The following is an 18,638-nucleotide window of genomic DNA, read 5'->3' as shown; positions in this document are numbered from 1 at the left end:
AGATTGGCCGAAGCTGCTGCTGGCTTTTGGAGGCAGTGACCACTCACCACCCATCCTCCCTCGCCACTGACGGCACCACCGGCGTCTGTGGACATTCCCTGCTCACCACCACCCCCACCACCAACACCACCACTGGCATCTGTGGGCAGTCCCCGCTTGCCACTTGCCACCCTGCCCCTGCCCCTGACACGTCTGCCAGTGCAACAAAGAACTGGCTGTATTATTTTTTGTACTAAAAAAAGTGAAAACTAAGAACTAGTGTTTTCTATGGGGTACCTCAAGACACCAGGGTGTCTTGAACCTAAAAAGGTTGAGAGCCTGATCTAGATAATCTGCCTTTTTTCTCCCCAGTAACATGCTCCTTACTTGGCTTTTGGGGTGTGTGCAGTGCAGTCTGGGTGATCAGAGTCATGTCTGCAGTGCCCCCATTCCCTGTACTCTGACTAGCAACCTGACCTCTGCCCTGTAAACCATCATTTTGCTTTTTAAAATTATCCTTAGGGAAAACACATTTCAATGGTTTGGCTAAGGGAAACTGAATGCTACTGCCACAGGTCAGTAAAAAATATCAAGCATGGTTTTCAGAGATTCAGAGTCCCTACAGCTTCATTCACTCCAGTAGGCATTGTGAATGCCCAACAGATAGGGAAATCACTTACCAAAACCAGTCTACTTGTTTCATAAGTCACCTAAAAACGTACCGCTTACTGTGTGGTGACTTCAGGCTAGATTCCAGTGAACAGTTGTTCAGATTACAGGTTCTACAAGTGTTGGCATTAGTTGTCATTTTTTAATAAGCAGTGGAGCAGAACTGCTTTTTCACCCGAGAAATGGGCCTTCCAGATCATGTTAGTGGGGCAGTCTGAAAATTTGCTTCCCCTTTACAGGCAGACAAGGTTCCTTGGGTGAATTTGATATCTTTTATTAGACCAACCCAAATGTTTGGAGAATAGTTATTAAGCAAGGTTTCGGGTTCAAAAACCCTTCATCAGGCTCAGGAAGCTGCAGCAGTTGGTGTGTGCTCTTCCACCACTTAAAGAATATAGAACTTATGTCTTTCGGGTTCAGGAACTTTTGGAAAACACTAAAATTACTTATTGTGTATATGCATGCACTCTGTAACTTAAATGATCTGTGGACATTAGGACATGAACTAATAAATATACTACTTTCTAGGAGGAAGCTTAAAGTACATAAGAAATGGCAAATAATCACAAGCCTCCTACAGCTCGTCCTTCTTCAAGAGGACCGGGACTGACAGCCAGGCCTTCGTCATCTTTGTTACGGACTCCATCAGCAACCAGAATAGGAACAGGGGTGTGTTAAAATAATTTGTTTGCTGTGAAGTATTAGTTTTTATCTGAATAGCTATCATTTTTCTACAAGGAAAAATAGGGTACCAGATGATGACTGCTGGTGACCAAGATTGCATTCTTCATCTTTCATTCCAAGACGGTTTGCTCCTTTATGTCATAAAAGCACTGTTACTCCATATATTGGATGGAATGGATCCAGAAATTGGATGGAATGATCAGGGTCACTAGTGATAGCAACAAAAAGTCTTTTAGAAAAATTATCTATTTTGCAGACTGCTGTGTAAAGTGGAGATAACCAAGCTAACTAAATAAGCTACCTCAAGCTTGGGAAGCAGTTTAGTTGTATTATCGTGGAAAACTGCGTGGGCTAATTCACTTATTGAGAATCAGAGTACCGTATTTACTTGGGTAAAGGCCGACACTCCCATTCCCCCCATTTAACATGATGGGGAGAGGCCCTCATCTTACAATCGAGTATGAGGCAGTGTGGGGCAGGCTGCATCTGCAGCCCCCAGGGGCCAGCCTGCCCCACTGCCTCTGCATCCTGTGCATCCCCACTTCTCCAGCCTTGCAGCCTCAAACCCTGCTGCCCCCTGATCCCCACTGCTGCACTTCCACTTACCTTTGCTTCACGCCAGCAGGATTCATCCTCGCTTCAGCATGAAGCATGTGCTCCATCCTAGCTCTGTATCAGTAATGTCAACTCTGCACCTCTGCTATGAGCTGTTCTCAGTGCCCCCAGGCTGCAGCAGAGCTGGAACCTGTCAACATGGAGCAAAGGTAAGAGTAAGGCAGTAATAGGGCAAGGTAGAGGGGCAGGCAGGGTTAGAAACTTTGGCAGGGGAGTGCAGAGGAAGACTGAAGGAAGGGAAGGTGGGGATTTGATGAGGTTGCTGGGGGCAGAAGTGGTGTGGAGCAGGGAGAGGGGGCCTGAGGCTGTGAGGGACATGCGAAGGGGGGAAACTTGGGGAACGAAGGCAGGTGGCAGGGAGCAAGCTGCCTGCTCCACACTGCATGCCCCATTACTGCCTCCCCCACTGTCTGTCCCCCCACCCTCTGCCCTATTACTGCTCCCTCATCACTTATCCTCCCACTGCCTGCAGTAGTAGAGGGGTATGAATATAAGATGATCCTCCAATAATTGGATTCTATACATGGAAAATTATAATCAATTTATAAATGTTCTGTGTATAGAATTTTGGGGAGAGTCATCTTAAATTGAGGGCCATCTTGTATTCAGGTAAACATAGTAAAAAAGTTGATATTAAGCTTCAGGCTGCCATGGCTGTACCTTTTCTGATACCTGAGCTAGCTTATTTTAAAGGTAGTTCTGTTATTAGAAAATACATCAATGTCCTTATCTTTGCCTTCCTCTATGCTTTTATTGACATTTTGGGAGTAATTTACATTAGGTTTTCTTCTGTTCCTTTTAGACTTGGATAGTGGATAAAGGCTGAAACAAGGTTACATTCATGCTATTGATAAAATAAGTGTCAGTGCAGTCACAGCACACCATTACTACAGAATAATTTACTTCATAGGGGGCACATCTACAGGAGACATTTATTAAGTCTACTTAGCTCTGCAGTAAAACATCAGTGTCTAGATATGCTGCCCTAGTAGGCCACAGAAAACGAATAAACTCTGCAGCAGGATAGTACTTGTAAATACAAGTACTATCCTACTGTGAAGTTATTTACTGAGCAACAACACACATGTAGATTCTGACATGGGAGTAAATTGTACTTAGTCAGCTCAGCCAGCAGGGGGCCACACTCCTGCCTGCTGCCTAGCTACATGATCTAGCAAGCTCTTCTGCCGCCCAACGCAGCCACCTGGTGCCTGGGGATGACCCCTGTAACCCCTGCCAGCCTAGGGCTGCCCCCAAGGCCACACTGCTGTTGCCAGCCAGAGCCCAGGACTGACTTCTATGCCTCCTGCCAACTCAGGGCTGACATCTGGGTAGGTGTGGACAGAGCCTGGAACTCTCTCTGGCTGCTGCAGGGGAGCAGAGCAGGGCAGGAGCAGCCCTGGCCTAAACTGCTCCTCCTGCCTCAAATTACTGCTGTCCTAGGTACATGTATAAAAGCTACTCCCAGGAATAGTTTGTTGCTGCATAAAATACTTCGCAGTTTATTCAGTCACATTAATTGCACATGTAGATGCTCCCAGTGGGTGCATCTATACATGTCATTAATGCAACACAATAAACTAGAGCTGTTTGAGCTGGAGTAAACTGCTTCCAGTCACAGTGACTACATGTGTTCCTAAGACAGCAGCAGTTTCAGCTGGGACGTAGCAGGCCTGGGTTGACGGGGAATACAGGGGGGTCAGCCCCAGGCTCCAGGTGGTAGCAACAAGCAGTAGAGGGGCTGGCAGGAGGCAGGAATTTGACCCCCAGCTGGCTGGGCTGACCAGGCACAATTTGCAGCCGGAGTCACCTTCCACGCATCCATGTGATTGCAGGTAAGTATTCCACAGTAAGATAGTACTGTCCCCAAAAGTATTACCTTATGGCAGAGTTAATTAATTTAATGCACCCGAATACCGTAGATGGTGATGCTTTACAATGGAACTAACTGGCCTACTCCACAGTAAAGCACACGTGTAGATGCACTCTGTAAGGAGTGAATACAAGATTAGCCCAAACTGTTTTTTTGCTGTTATAGTATCTTGCCACTAGGTGGCAGAGGAGCTGGTTTGTAAGGAGTAAAGGCTATCTAGCCAGAGATGAAATTGAATTGCAGAGCAAACACAGTTGCTATACTAGTGTATAATTAATCCTTACTTTCCGAAGGGTGACTTTACCCTGGAGTGGAGTAACTTGCACTTGTATTGTGTATGCTCTACTTTTAGTATGGACTAGAGTTAATATATTCTTTAGTAAATATGTCATTGTGTTTTTACTCCTACACCAGGGTATAGTTATGCCTACTTTTCTGAAGAGTATCTTTACCACGGAGAAGAGCGACTTACACTACTATGCATCTGATTTCCATTCCATTTTTACTCTGAAGTAAAGAGAAATTACTCTGGACTAAACAAGCAATAAAGATCTAAAATCATGATGTTTCTAACTGATAAAAGCACCCAAGCTCTAAGATTTCTAATATGCTGCTTAATAATTGCATGAACATTATCATCTGTTAATTATTATTCTAAGATGGGATTTTGTTTTTTTTGCCCAGATGCCCCCCGGTACACCAAGACCTGGGACTCGTGCTGGTCCCATGGGTACTGGTGGGGTCCTGTCAAGTCAGATTAAAGTTGCTGATCGTCCAGTGACACAACAGGGATTGAGTGGAATGAAAACTGGAATGAAAGGTATTGTAGAATATGTGAAAAAGTATCATCTTAATATTGAAAAGTTTTTTAAATGGTGTCAGTTGTTACTGTTTTGGGGGAATTAGATGGTGGAAAATATGTTTAGCTCTGGTAGCTCAGAAGTTTGAATAAAAACTCATAGGATTTGAAGGTCGAGCGAAAATTTAATTTGGTAGAATTGATAAGGATTTAAAGACGCGCCTTGCACATAATGACATGGCAAGCTTCACACTTTCTTTTGTCATTGTGAAAGTAAAACTATACGGTAAATTTAATTAACTGTCTAGCATGCGAGTACGTATGCATGTTTACATGCCCATGTTGTCTAGAATATAAATCCCACTTCATTACACAAAACATTGGACGTGCATATGAAATTGAAAAATGTTGGCATGTCTGAATGACAGCTTTAATCTGTGACTCCAGCTCATGTAGGTATGCTTAAGATAGCTGTAGAATAGTTGACTTGGTAGCAGTGTACCTGTGATACCATGGGCTTCCCACCCATGCATTTACCCAGGGTCACACGCAGTTTTGAAGTTCACAGTGGACTCTATCCTGTAGGAACTACACTTTGATCGGGATCTAAACAAGTGGAAATCTAATATGTCTGTATGAGGTACAATACATTTTTGACTGCATTGCAGACATACGTTTATTCTGTATTGAACACATGTGCATGTGCATGAATACACACAATGTTAGGAGAACCTCATAAGCTTGCAAAATAAAACACTCAAAAGTTAGCAAAATGCCAAAGTTAAAGTTGAACTCTTAATTTGGTGCCCCTGTGTACATACATTGTTTTTAACTCAGTGATCAGATGCTATTTTTTCACAGAATTTCTGCCTCATTTTGTGCACAGAATAAAGAGTGCTTACTTAATAAACAGCTGTTTAATATGTTGTCCTCTTTGTTTAATGCACATTTCTTATTAATTTCCTCATGAGCCCTGACACTTGTTGCTACACTGAGTACTTCACAATTAATTCATTTCAGAGGTCTTCTGTAACGTGAAGAGATATGATTACCCCCATTTAAAGAGAGGGAACTGAGACAGTAAAATTAAAGTTAGATGTGTCCAATAAATTTACATGTTGTAACCGGACTTTATAATTCTTAGAATGATATAGAATTTAAATGTTCAAAAGAGAGTTCGTTTTGATTTCACCTGCATTTTTAGATGCTCAGTATTCTTACAGATCAGACCCCTTGATCATGTCAGGTCCCGAAGAATAAGGAACATACAATTAGTAACAGTGTATGAAAAGTTCCTTTTAAACTACTGACAGAGCATCACATAAAATTCTGTGACATAGGCAGAGAGCTAATTAACAAGAATGGAGTCCCATTTGTCAAGAACAGCACTTAGCTTTAACTGGTTCATCCCTAGGGCATTGGTTCACCCCCAGAGAAGCTTCATTCTATGTCTGAAGGAGGCAGAGATTTTGTGAAAAAAATAGTTTTTCCCCAGATATCTCTCCTCTTTTACCTGTGCTGCTACATCCCACTTCCTCTCCCCCTCTTCCCCTCCCCCCCCAGCCTGTTCATCACCCCTGACACCTCCATTTCCATTTTCACTGACTGGTTTTCTTGCCTGCATTGCATGCAAGCCTCTGTCCTCTTTACTATTCCTTCCATCCAGGAACAGCACACACACACGCTAACTGCAGGTGCTTTCTCAGCCTGACGAAGGGTTTTTCAACCTGAAAGCTTGCTGAGATATATTTCTGTAACTCTTCAGTTGGTCTGCTAAAACATACCATATTAGACTGACACAAAGGAAAGGGTCTTATCTGCCAGTGCCATGTCCTTAGACCAACACCCCTAGCACCTGACTGCAAGGACATAAGGCCCTGGGCACATCTAAGCCCCAGGGCTGGGGCTGGCAGGGAGAGTTCTTTGGCAGCCGTTGTGGGAGAAGCCCCTGCAAGAGAGGAAAGAAAAGCTTTGTCATAGTTTGGCTGCCTGAGATGCTGCTGGTGCTACTGTGCTGCTGCTCACTATGTTATTATTTTACCTTTTGTCATTTAAAGTGGTGGACCAGGCTGAGGCTGTAGAGGAGGAGGAGGAGGAGGCCTCACTGGGGCATACTATTGTGCCATGTAGAAGCCTCAGTGCCAGTGAGGGCCTGCCTTAACACACGCACAGTGTCACCCGGACATTTTCCTGCATAAGCAGGAAAGAGTTCTGGGTCTAGATGACCCCAGCTAGATACTCATCTAACCTCCTCTTGAAGACCCCCAGGGTAGGGGAGAGCACCACCTCCCTTGGGAGCCCGTTCCAGACCTTGGCCACTCAAACTGTGAAGAAGTTCCTCCTAATGTCCAATCTAAATCTGCTCTCTGCTAGCTTGTGGCCATTATTTCTTGTAACCCCCGGGGGCGCCTTGGTGAATAAAACCTCACCAATTCCCTTCTGTGCCCCTGTGATGAACTTATAGGCAGCCACAAGGTCGCCTCTCAACCTTCTCTTGCGGAGGCTGAAAAAGTCCAGTTTCTCTAGTCTCTCATCGTAGGGCTTGGTCTGCAGGCCCTTAACCATACGAGTAGCCCTTCTCTGGACCCTCTCCAGGTTATCCACATCCCTCTTGAATTGCGGCGCCCAGAATTGCACGCAGTACTCCAACTGCGGTCTGACCAGCGCCCGATAGAGGGGAAGTATCACCTCCTTGGACCTATTCGTCATGCATCTGCTGATGCACGATGAAGTGCCATTGGCTTTTCTGATTTCCTTGAAACTTGGCAGGCTTCATGGCCTCAGAAGGGGCTACCATCCCTGCAAGTGTCATCCGAATCAGGCAAGAAATGACAAAGTCATAGGGAGTTTCATGCTTCCCCATTATGGCCTATGGGCAAAACATTGAAACAGCTTCGACGAAATGAAACGGAACAGTGGTTTTGAAATTAAATGAAACTTGAAAAGAAATGCTGTCGTGTCGAAACAGAATGGTGCTGTTTTGCACAGCCCTTAATTGCAGTACATATTGCATCTAGTGAAATGTCTGAAAACTTTGTCAAGAAAGGCTAAAATGACTTATTGTCTTAAATGAATCAATTGTAATGTGAACAAGTACAACTAATGGGGGTTAGAAAGAAGAGACAGATTGAGTCCCTCCTTTTTTGTCCTTGCTTCTAAAACTCTCAGAAGTAACAGACTTCTATATTCTGTATTAAAGATTTTTCTTTTAATTTCCAGAAGGACAAATTCTTCATATACTTCTCCTCTCTAAAGCCTAGTAACCACTGGAAAAAAGCTTTAGGATTGAATAGGGGAGCAATGGAGCTCTTTGCAGCTCATCACACCTGAGGCTGGTTTTATGATAACTTGGTTTCATGTATTTAGATTTCCTTCATACATTATCAACTGGAAATTGCTCTTTGTGGTTGGTAGACCAGCAAAGGAGTTTTGGATCACTGCAGAGCTCTGGTAGTGTTATTCGGATAATCCTTGTATTGTAGGTGGCCAAGAGCTGGTAAATGCCCTGCTGAATGAGTTTGTTAGCTGTACAGTAGATTGCTACTAAAGTAAATTTAGTAGATTTTTTTCATAGATTTTTTCAGGTCAGAAGAGACTTCAGTAGATCATCGAGTCCAACTCCCTCCCCTGGGCAAGAAAAAGTGCTGGGGTCAGATGACCCCAGCCAGGTGCTTGTCCAGTCTCCTCTTAAAGACCTCCAGGGTAAGGGAGAGCACCACCTCCATTGGAAGCCCATTCTAGATTCTGGTAACCTTTGCCATGAAGAAGTTCTTCCTGATGTCCAATCTAAATCTGCTGTCTGTCAGTTTGTGGCCGTTGTTTCTAGTTACCCCAAGGGGCACCCTGGTAAACAGCATATCTCCTATTCCTTCCTCCCCCCCTCCCCCCCCACAATGAATTTGTAGCTAGCCACAAGATCACCTCTCAGCCTTCTCTTGCGGAGCCTGAAGAGATTCAGGTCCCTCAATCTCTCCTTGTACGGCCTAACCTGCAGGCCCCTAACCATACGAGTAGCCTTCCTCTGTACCAAAGTTATCCGCGTACTTCTTCAAGTGTGGTGCCCAAAACTGGACACAGTACTCCAGCTGCAGCCTTACCAATGCCGCATAGAGAGGGAGTATCCCCTCCTTAAGACCTGTTTGCGATGCACCTGCTAATGCACAATAGAGTACGGTTAGCTTTACTTATCACTTCGTCACATTGACGACTCCTGTTCATCTTGGAGTCTATGACACTGAGCATTGACAATGCTGTGGGGGTGCATGTGGGTGCCCATGCATCCCCTGAGCATGGCAGTGCACCCCCTATGAAAAGGGGTACCGCTTGCCACCTCCACCCCTCGCTGCCAACACCACCGGCCGGCATCTGTGGGTGGTCAGTGATCACTGCTGGCCACTGCTGCGTGGTCACCACCCCTGGTCAGTGCTTGTGCCAGCTCGTGTCAGTAACAGCGATGTCTGCAGAAGCTCCCCACTTACCGCTTCCACCAGTGCTGCTGTGCCCCTCTAGCCCTTGGGCACGCATTGTTCATGATTCTGAGATCCCTTTCTGCCACTATGCTACTTAGCAGGTCATCTCCCAATCTGTAAGTATGTTGGTGGTTCTTTCTCCCTAGGTGCAGCACTTACCTTTTTAAAACTGCATCCTATTCTGCTCTGCCCACTTTTCCAACCTGTCCAAGTTCACCTGAATCTGTTCCCTGCCCACCCAAGTGTTTACTTTACCCCATAATTTGGTGTCGTCCACAAATTTGGACAGAGTGCTCTCCATGGCCTCATCCAAGTCTCTGATGTTGATATTGAACTGCAGTGGTCCAAGGACCGAACCTTGGGGGACCCCACTGCCCACATCTTTCCAGGTCAATACCATCCACCACCGCTCTCTGGGTGCGTCCCATAAGCCAATTTACTACCCACTCGACCGTATTATTATCTGTGTCACAGCTGCTTAGTTTATCTATAAGAATGGGATGAGACACCATATCAAAGGCCTTTTTGAAAGCCAGGTAAATCACATCTACCTCGACTCCTGCATCTAAGCATTTTGTGACCTGGTTGTAAAAAGAAACAAGGTTAGTCAGGCAGGATCTACCTGCTATGAATCCATGCTGGTTGCCTTTCAGCATCATTTTTCCTGCTGGACTCCCACAAATGTTTTCCTTAATTAGTTTTTCAAAGTTTTTCCAAGGATAGAGGTGAGACTAACCGGCTTATAGTTACCTGGATCCTCCTTCCTCCCTTTCTTGAAAATAGGGACCACATTGGCCCTTTTCCAGTCCTCTGGGACCAGTCCTGAGTGCCACAAATGCTCAAACAGTCTTGCCAGTGGTTCTGCTATGACACTAGCTAATTCCCTCAGCACCCTTGAATGAAGATCGCCTGGGCCTGCTGGCTTAAACACGTCCAGGCCCTCCAAGTGTCCCTTCACTAGGTTGGCGCTAACTGTTGGTGGGCTGGTGTTCCTCTTGTGCCTGTCTATAATCTAACTGGGGGAGATGTCTTTATTCATGTTCAGGAATACAGCTGTGAAAAAAATCATTGAAGAGCTCAGCTTTGTCACTCCTATCTGTCACCAATAGTCTGTCCTGTAGGGGTCCTGTGTTGCCATGCATCTTCTTTTTGCTCCCTCTATACCTGAAGAAGGATTTTTTGTTGTCTTTAATTTTTGATGCTGATCTGAGTTCCGTTTCCTGAGATGGATAGCATTGTGGAAAATAATCTAACCCAGAATCACTATCTAATGGGTGAATAGAGTGACTGAATAACACCTAGGCTTATAGTAAGCTGTCAAAGGTGTTTTACCCAGTAAACTGGGAAGAGAGCAGGTAAAGCATCTCCAGGTGATTTCAGCCTTAGGAGGGTCCAAAAAAAAAAAAGACACAGCTCAGGGCAAGAGACTTGTTAACTCTGATTCCATGGCTGGACTGGATCAGACTGCAGGAAGAGTTGCTCAGAACTCAGCTGTCTGAAACAACACAGAAGAACCACATGTAAAAGATGGAAAAAACTGGAACAGAATTGGAGCAGAAACTGAAAATAGAACCTTAGCTGAGGTGAAAGTTATAGAGAGCAGGGTTAAGTTAAATGTTCCTATGATGATTTGTCATGTAATGTCTTTATTTTCAATACACCTCTCTCTTCTAGCAAAATTTCGTATTATTTTTTAGGGCAAATTATTCTTTTCATGACTCATCTGTCTTTGAAGGATTTAGCCAGTTATCATAAAAAATGTCAGTTGTTTAAGTAATCTAATTCCTCACAAAAGTATTTCTTTTATTTGGATGCATTGATTGAATAAAGTCCATGTGAGGTCACTGAAGATGGTGACTGTTTTGAAGTGTAATTTCTGCAGGTCCTTTGTTGTCATGAGCTACAACTCAATAAAATGCATTGCCTTCTAACAAAATGTTACTTGTTCTTTTTTGCTAGGTCCTCAGCGACAGATTATGGATAAATCCTATTATCTTGGATTACTTAGGTAGGTTTGTGGCAATGTTTTCAAAATGGGACATAGCTAATGCCCTCTACCTTCCCTCACCCTTTTCAATGAATAAAATACAGTCTCATAAAACTAGTAATAGCCATACTTTTTACTGTTAATTAGATTGGCTGTACATTTATGAGGGTTGACTGTATACATTATAAGGTTTGGAGGAACAAGGAGGGACTTTATTCTGGGGTGAATGTCCCAAGAACATTCTCTTTCCAAGAATAAATTGACTTATTTGTATTTTATTGCACTGAAGTCTTATCTTTGTTCTGGCTTTAACTCAAGTTATCCACAATAGGTTAAAGCCTTCTTAATTTAGCCTAATTTTAAATGAGTCATCTGACTACAGAACATCACAGTGTATTTGGATTAGCAGCCTGATTAGTTTAGCATTCACTGCATTGTTAACTTCAGTGGCAGTCTCTATGCATGATTGGCCACCTACTTTGAATTTAAAGCACCACTTGTGCTAGAGACTTTTTTGAATACGTCTTTGCTGGGCTATGGGCAACACCTGAGGTATACTTCAAGCTAGCACTACAGGGAAGGTAATCTCTGGGATTCTTATAAAGCTTTGTCACAATTGCTTCACTTGCTTGAGTTAATGGGCGCTGCTTTGTTCTACATACATTGTTCCCTAAGGTTTAGTTTGACCAGGTTCAGAAAGATTACAAAACTAAGAAGTTTTCTTGAAATGTTTAATGTTTTTGCCATCATCACATCCCAATAAAAATAAGGAAAGAATGAAAATAGATTTCTGAGATATTGTACCATTGTGCTCTGCTCAGTAGTAAAAGTTTAGTGACCAATTTATATATTCTTATATATTCTGTTTGCTAAATTAATCCTGCCTCTTGAAAACAGTTATAGAACATTTTCTTAACTATGAGACAATAGAACATTGTTTTTGTCACAATTCTTTAACTAAGTGCTAAATTACTAAGTACTGTGCTAATACCGTCCATATGGCTTGTGTGAATTGTGCTACAATACCATCCATATGGATTGTCTGAACAGCCTGCTGATCATTTAATACATTACCTAATAAGGGAGTGAATTCAGTGGCACGTTTCTTGGTTAACTGGTCAGTTAAGGTCCAACAAGGAACACAGGAAACTAGTCCAGCCTCCTGCTCAGAGCAGAATGGTCTCTGACTAAACCATCGCTGTCTAACCTGCACTTGAAAATTTCCAGGGATGAGGAGTCCACAGCTTCTCTAGATACCCTGTTCCAATATTTGACCACTCTCATAGTCAGAAAGCTCCTCTTAATCTCTAACCTAAATTACCTCTGCTGCAGCTTGAGGTTATTGCTTCTAGTCTGATTTCCCTATAGCCACAGAGTATAGTCTATCTCAATCCTCTCTGTAATTGCCCTTCAGGTATTTGAAGACTATTATCTAATCTCCCCTCAGTCTTCTATTCTTCTGACTAAATAAACCTATTTCTTTCAGTCTTTTCTCATAAATCATGCTTCCCAGGCCCCTAATCCTTTTTGTTGCTCTGTTCTGGACTCTTTCTAATCTGTCCACATACTTCTGGACATGTGGGGCCCAAAACTGGACACAGTACTCCAGGCCTCACTAGTGCTGAATAGAGCAGAACTTCTTCCCTTAATTTGCAAGTGACACTCCTGTTAATACAACCCATTATACCATTGGCTTATATTGCAACAAGAGCACACTGTTGGCTTGTGTTCAGCTGGTGGTCAAACATACCCTGGAGGCTGTATCCAGTACACAGAGCTGCTCTGTCTGGCCTGCCGAGTTACCAGTGAGCAACTGGAAACTGTTCGTCATGACCATAGGAAATGATCTGCCACAGAATTCAGGACCTTGGAATTTACTAGTCTCTTGTGGCCCCACCAACCCTGTCACTGCTATGTACCCTGTGCTGGACTTCCTGCTGTGTGCCCCATGCCAGAGCCAGAGCTGCAGCTGTGACACAGGACACAGGCATGTGGTGTCAGTGGCAGCTTTGGCTCCAGCATGGGGCACATGGCAAGATCTGGTGCAGCTGCTGCCACTGTTGAGTGCCCTGGGACAGATCTGGAGCTGCTGCTGCCAGCACATGCCCCAGACTGGATCTGGCCCACAAGAGGTTCCACAGTCTGGATCAGGTCTGGGGCATGAGAAGAGTTTGACACCCCTGGTCTACTGTCACTCCCAGGTCCTTCTCTGTAATACTTTAGTCTAGCCATCCATTTCCCAATCTGTATTTGTGCATGCAATTATTTCGTCCCAAGTGCAGGACTCTGCACTTGCCCTTTCTGAATTTCATGTGATGGAATGCGGACCATTTTTCTAGTCTTTCCTGCTCATTCTGGATTCAAGTTCTACCTTCCAGAGTGTCTGCAGCTCCACCCAACTTGGTGTCATTGTAGCAGGCTTGTGGCCACTGGGGCAGCTTTGATGCTGCCTGGTGGCTGTGTGGCCCCTGCCTGGCTCAGGCTTGACCGTAGCCCACCACACCTTTTTCTTATTGAAGTTTGTGTAAGGGAGGCTACCCATGGGCTCTGAGTGAGCCTGAGCCTGTGTCAATCCCTATTGGGCCTCTCTCAGGTCCCATTAGTCACAATCCTGCCTCCCAGTTTAGTAGGCCCTCTCAGCCTGTCTGTACTTCCCTACACTGTGCCCCAAGCCTCACAGATGTCATCAATCCATGATGTTCTCACTTCATACTCTTAGCCCCTGTCTGGATCCTCAGGCCTCCTGGTCCCTTACTTAGCTTCTCCCTGAGCTCTCAGACCCCTGGTCCTACACATAGCCCATTCTCTGGGTTCTCAGAGCTCTGGTCCCACACACAGCCCCTCTCTGGGCCCACAGACCTCTCAGTCTCAGCTCCCCTTCTGGGCTTGGGGACCCTTTAGTCCAGGTTAACCCCCTCTGGGCCCATGGACCCTCTGGTCCAGGTCTTTAGCAATGAGTCTCAAGCCTGCCCCAGCAGGGCTCAAGGCTAAACCCTAGTTCAACTAAATCAAAGCACCTGCATCCTCTAGCAGGCACCCCAACCCTCTTTGGGCTTAACCTAAAACCAAAGTCACCTGCCTATAGATAGGCCCCAGATAGATAGGATCCTTCTCTGCCCCAGATACCTTCCCTTATCTCCCTGTCTGCAGTTTCTCATTGAGCTTCACTGTCAGTTCAGGAGTTCTGTCATCAGCTCCTCCCTTCATAGCTGCCAGGGCTGCAAGGTACCTTGCACCTTCACCTTTTCAGCCAAGTCCTCCCTCTTTGTGAGCAGCAAGTTGAGAAGAGTTTCCCCCTAGTTGGCCTCTCTACCATTTATACCAAAAAGTTATAACAACCACTCTGCAAGAATTTGTTGGATTACTTGTGTTTTCCTCCCAGCAGATGTCCTGATAGTTAAAGTCCCCCAAGAGAACTAGGTCCTGTAATTTGGCAACTTCCATTGGATGTTTAAAGCAGGCCTTATCTGTCTCATTTGGTGACATATAGCACCCCACCACCACCACCACCACTGCTCTCCTCTCTGACTTTTATCCAGGGGCTTTCAAAAGGCATACCTTCCACTTTATATAGCACTTACACGTATATCTCCATTATATATAGGCCAACACCTACTTCTTTTTTCTCCCTGCCTGTCCTTTCTGAACAATTTGTACCCATCCATGACAGTACTCCAGACATGTGAAGTGTCCCACCACATCTCCATAATCCTAATTACATCATATTTCTCAATTGTACAAGGATCTCCTTTTCTTCCTGTTTATTCCTCATGTTTCTCTCACTAATATATGAATATCTTAGGTATCTTGTTACTGGATTTTAATGTTAGACTTCAGGTAGTGGCACTGAAGTCATAAATGCTTGGGCAAGAAGGGTGCTTGTATACGTGATGCCATTACCATGTACACATGACAGAAATGTCAATGGCATAACACTGTACACATGCAAGAGTTTTGGGGGTTTTAAATGAGTTTGCATTGTTGCAAACTAAACTACATCCAGATGTAAATGTTGCAAATTGCAACAATGCAGCTGTCAGCTCATATTCCCCCCCCGCCCAGCTATGAGCGAGGCAGGCAGGCTCTGCAGAAAAAAGGGATGGGGTCCCTTGCCGCTTCTGCCTTCATTAGGCTTCTGCAGCTGGCAGGATGCCTTGGTCTGTCTGGGAATGGGCTGGCTTGCTCCTGGGACAGTGTGGGAAGGCAACAGAAGGGTGTCTGGGTTTGCTGGTGGCTGGAGAAGGTGGCAGAGATGGTGCACAGGGTGTTGGAAGCCTGGGCGGGCTGCTAGCTGGCTGGGTGCTGCCCCAGCTCAGAGGCATCTGATCCAGTGCTTCCCCAAGCCAGCCTGGGCTTCCAAAACCCTGTGCACCGCCACCTTCTCTGGCCACCAGTACACCCAGTCGGGGCTCCTGCTGCCTCCCTACACTGCCCCAGAGGCAAGCTGGGCATGCTGGTGGCTGGAGAAGGTGACGGGGACAGTGCACGGGGGGCTGGAAGCCTGGGAGGGCTCAGGGAAGTGTTGTATTGGGCGCCTCTGAGCTGCTGCAGAACCTGGCCAGCTAGCAGCCTGCCCAAGCTACCAGCGCCCCATGTACTGTCCCCACCACCTTTTCCAGCTGCCAGAAAACCCAGCTGCCTTCTTGCCACTTTCCTGCACTGCCCCAGGGGAAGCCAGCCCTTTCTTTGGCAGCCCCAGGCATCCTGCTGACCACAGGAGCCTGCTGAAGGCAGAAGCAGTGAGGAGCCCAATCCTTTTTTTGGCAGAGCCTGCCCACCTCTCCTGCAGCCAGGGGGCAAGCTGCCAGTGGGTTGAGTGGCCCTAGAGCTGCAGGGGGCCTCGGTCCTTCCCTCTGCAGTGACAGAGTGCCCTGGGGCCACCGAGATGGGCTTCTAGCAGGCTGGGTGCTACCCTAGCTTGGGTTCAGGGAAGAGTTGGATCAGGCTAGGTGCTGCCTCTGAGCTGGGACAGCCCCTGGCCTGCTAGCAACCTGCCATGGTGGCCCTAGGGGGCACTGCCACCATGGATGGGAGGACCAGGGCTCCCCACAGCTCAGGGGCTACTTGGCTCACTGGCAGCTTGCCCCCCTGCCATGGGCAGGCTCCAGGTCAGACCAAAAGAACCCCCAAGGATCGGGCCCCTCATCATAACATAATGGAAAGATTGAAACAGTTTAGTTCTCAGGGTTTTATTCTATGCCCCACCGTTTCAATTTAGGGATCATAGAATAAAAACCTGAGGACTGAACCCCTGTGATGTGTAGAAGCGCCTGAATAGTCCGTTCTCTGAAGAGAGCATTTATTGAACACAGCGATTTACAGTTTCAAGTATAAGACAAAGAAGTAACAGAAAGACTTTGCCTAAGCTAAGACACAGCTAAATAAGACACAACAACAACACACAATTTAGCTTAATTCAAGACACAGGAGAAACTTTGTATAAAGATTCTGCAGCCAGGCATTCAGAAGTTTCTCTAGAGGATCCATAGGTCTTAGCTGGTGAGAGCAGTCCTACAGGCCTCATTTTTGCCTGAGTTTTTATAGGTGATCTGCATGCCCTTCTGTCCCTTGGGCACCCTGACAGTGGCATGTTTTTTCATGTCCATCATGTATTCCACACCTTCCACATCTCAAGAAGTTCCTGATTTTCACAGGATTTACCATGTATATAGTAAAATGTGACACTTTTTCAAAGTGCTTCTTACTTTGAAATGTAGTCCCTTGCTTCCTTAGGTTACATCAGAGTGTTTAAGCTACCTGGCCCCTTCCTTGCTACTGCAGGTCACACACTCAACATCTGTCATGTAGCTTTGTTGGCTACAAATGTCCAACTTGGGATCCTTAAAATTCTGGTTTATTAGGCGGATTGAAACACTGTAATGAAGTTAAATGATAAACCTTGGGGCTGGTCCCCACACACACACACACACACACACACACACACAGTAGCAAGCTACAAGCATCAGGTATACCTATCCCACAGGCACTGGAGTCTGCCGTCGAGGCTTCTTGCAGCGTGGTGTTATCTTCCAGAAGGGGGTCGCCGTCTGGTCCTTCTGGCTGGACAGGTTGGGTGCTGGTCAAGTTGGAGATCAAGAGGGCGCCACTGAGGGTCACTTTTCACTGCTTTTTATCTGTCCTTGGCAGACTTTGGTGACTCCCCAGTTTTCAGGTTTGCCCAATCCAGGGATCGTTGACCCTCGTGGGACTTCCCCCTCAGTGGCTACTGGATGGCATCTGTCAGCCCCAGGGGTCATCTGCATGTACGTGCAGGTTTGGGAGTCCGTTGATGAATTTTGAATAGTGCTGTGGGAGTGGTCGATGTGGAGATATTCATCCCAAAAGTTGGTCCCCGGCGTTGATTAACTCAGACCAGGGCTTCTAGCCCTTGAACAGTGAGGTCTAGAGATTTCCCAGTTGCTACATTGTCTTCTATTGATTTCTTCCTTTGGTTGATCTGCAATTTTCCTAGGTGTTAATTGCTGCCTGCTACTGTGTTACGCATTCAGTCACTGATTCACTTGCTCTTTCAGGGGCCCGCCTGATACAGGGAAGCCATAGTTTGGCTCCTGCCCTTGTTAACATTGTTACAATGTATAACTTACTTCTGAAACTAAACACATTTAGTTGAAAGGTGAGGAGTATAAAATATAAGTAATGCCATGGCACAAATAGATAAAAATACCAAAATACAAGGGGAGATACAAAATGTACACATACAAATTTTAAAACACAATTCCTTATATTAAAGTGAAAGAAAGAGGAAGGAAGAAAAGGTAGAAGAGGAAAAACATATCCAAGGAGAGGAGAGCAACTGCAGGCAAGAGGAAAAAGGGGCTTTCTGCTACAGCTTCAGAATTACTTAAAGGGCCAAATACTGTTAATTATGCCATACGTTTACCAAAAATTGCCTCCTTGATGGCCATTCTAGAGGAGCCACCTTTATTATTTTTAAGCTTAGTGTGGTAGAGGGTTGAGGCCTATCCAGCTCAGTGTCTATTAGGTTGCAGCCATCAGTAGAGTAACTGTTAGTTCTTCTTGATAATGCTCTCACTATCTTCATCCACTCTTGCCCTAGCCTTTTTTTATGACTTTTCACCACCTTATGATATGGGTCTGGTATTGGTTGCCACGGGCTCCACTTTCTTTACATTTAGTGGGTTGCAACCATTAGAAGAGATTTTCTTTGTGTCAGTCTTCTTATCAACCCAGTCTTGCCCCAGCCACTGTTCTTTATGCAGGAGGGCCTTTATTATGACTTGCTTGGCCATTGAAATTTTCAGGTGATTACATTACATATAACATAACATTACAAATACAGCTATAGCCAATAACATTTGAGCTAAGAACTACTAACATTAAAACTACTTAACTTTATATAAACATGTTACATTGCAACATACAGTTGGTTATAGTTCACCTTAAACTCCTAGAATTACCAAAATTCTAACTGATTGCTCTGTCTTCCCCCTGAGAATATTGCTAAGGCTTCCACTACTGCTTCTCCTTACTAGGTTTTTATCTAGGTCTCCTAGCATTTTACTTACCTCTGGACTTTTAACT

General features: G+C 45.2%; 1 protein-coding gene across 4 annotated transcripts in view; it reads left to right on the top strand.

The window, feature by feature from the left end:
- The window catches only part of IFT74 (intraflagellar transport 74), an 82,681-nt gene that overhangs the window by 1,649 nt on the left and 62,394 nt on the right, over positions 1–18,638 (top strand). For 3 of the 4 annotated variants that reach the window (XM_025206961.1, XM_006026077.3, XM_006026078.3), the window contains exons 2-4: positions 1,177–1,317; positions 4,505–4,640; positions 11,048–11,096. In XM_025206961.1, coding sequence (XP_025062746.1) covers positions 1,201–1,317; positions 4,505–4,640; positions 11,048–11,096 — 302 coding nt within the window. In that variant the 5' untranslated portion in view covers positions 1,177–1,200. Of the gene's footprint in view, positions 1–1,176; positions 1,318–4,504; positions 4,641–11,047; positions 11,097–18,638 lie in introns of those variants that run through there. The other variant, XM_025206960.1, reaches the window with a different exon arrangement.

This window comes from Alligator sinensis, unplaced genomic scaffold (assembly GCF_000455745.1).
Source record: "Alligator sinensis unplaced genomic scaffold, ASM45574v1 scaffold940_1, whole genome shotgun sequence".
NCBI lineage: Eukaryota > Metazoa > Chordata > Crocodylia > Alligatoridae > Alligator > Alligator sinensis.
The sequence above is the reverse complement of the archived record's forward strand: the minus strand, read 5'-3'. Positions and strand labels throughout refer to the sequence as shown.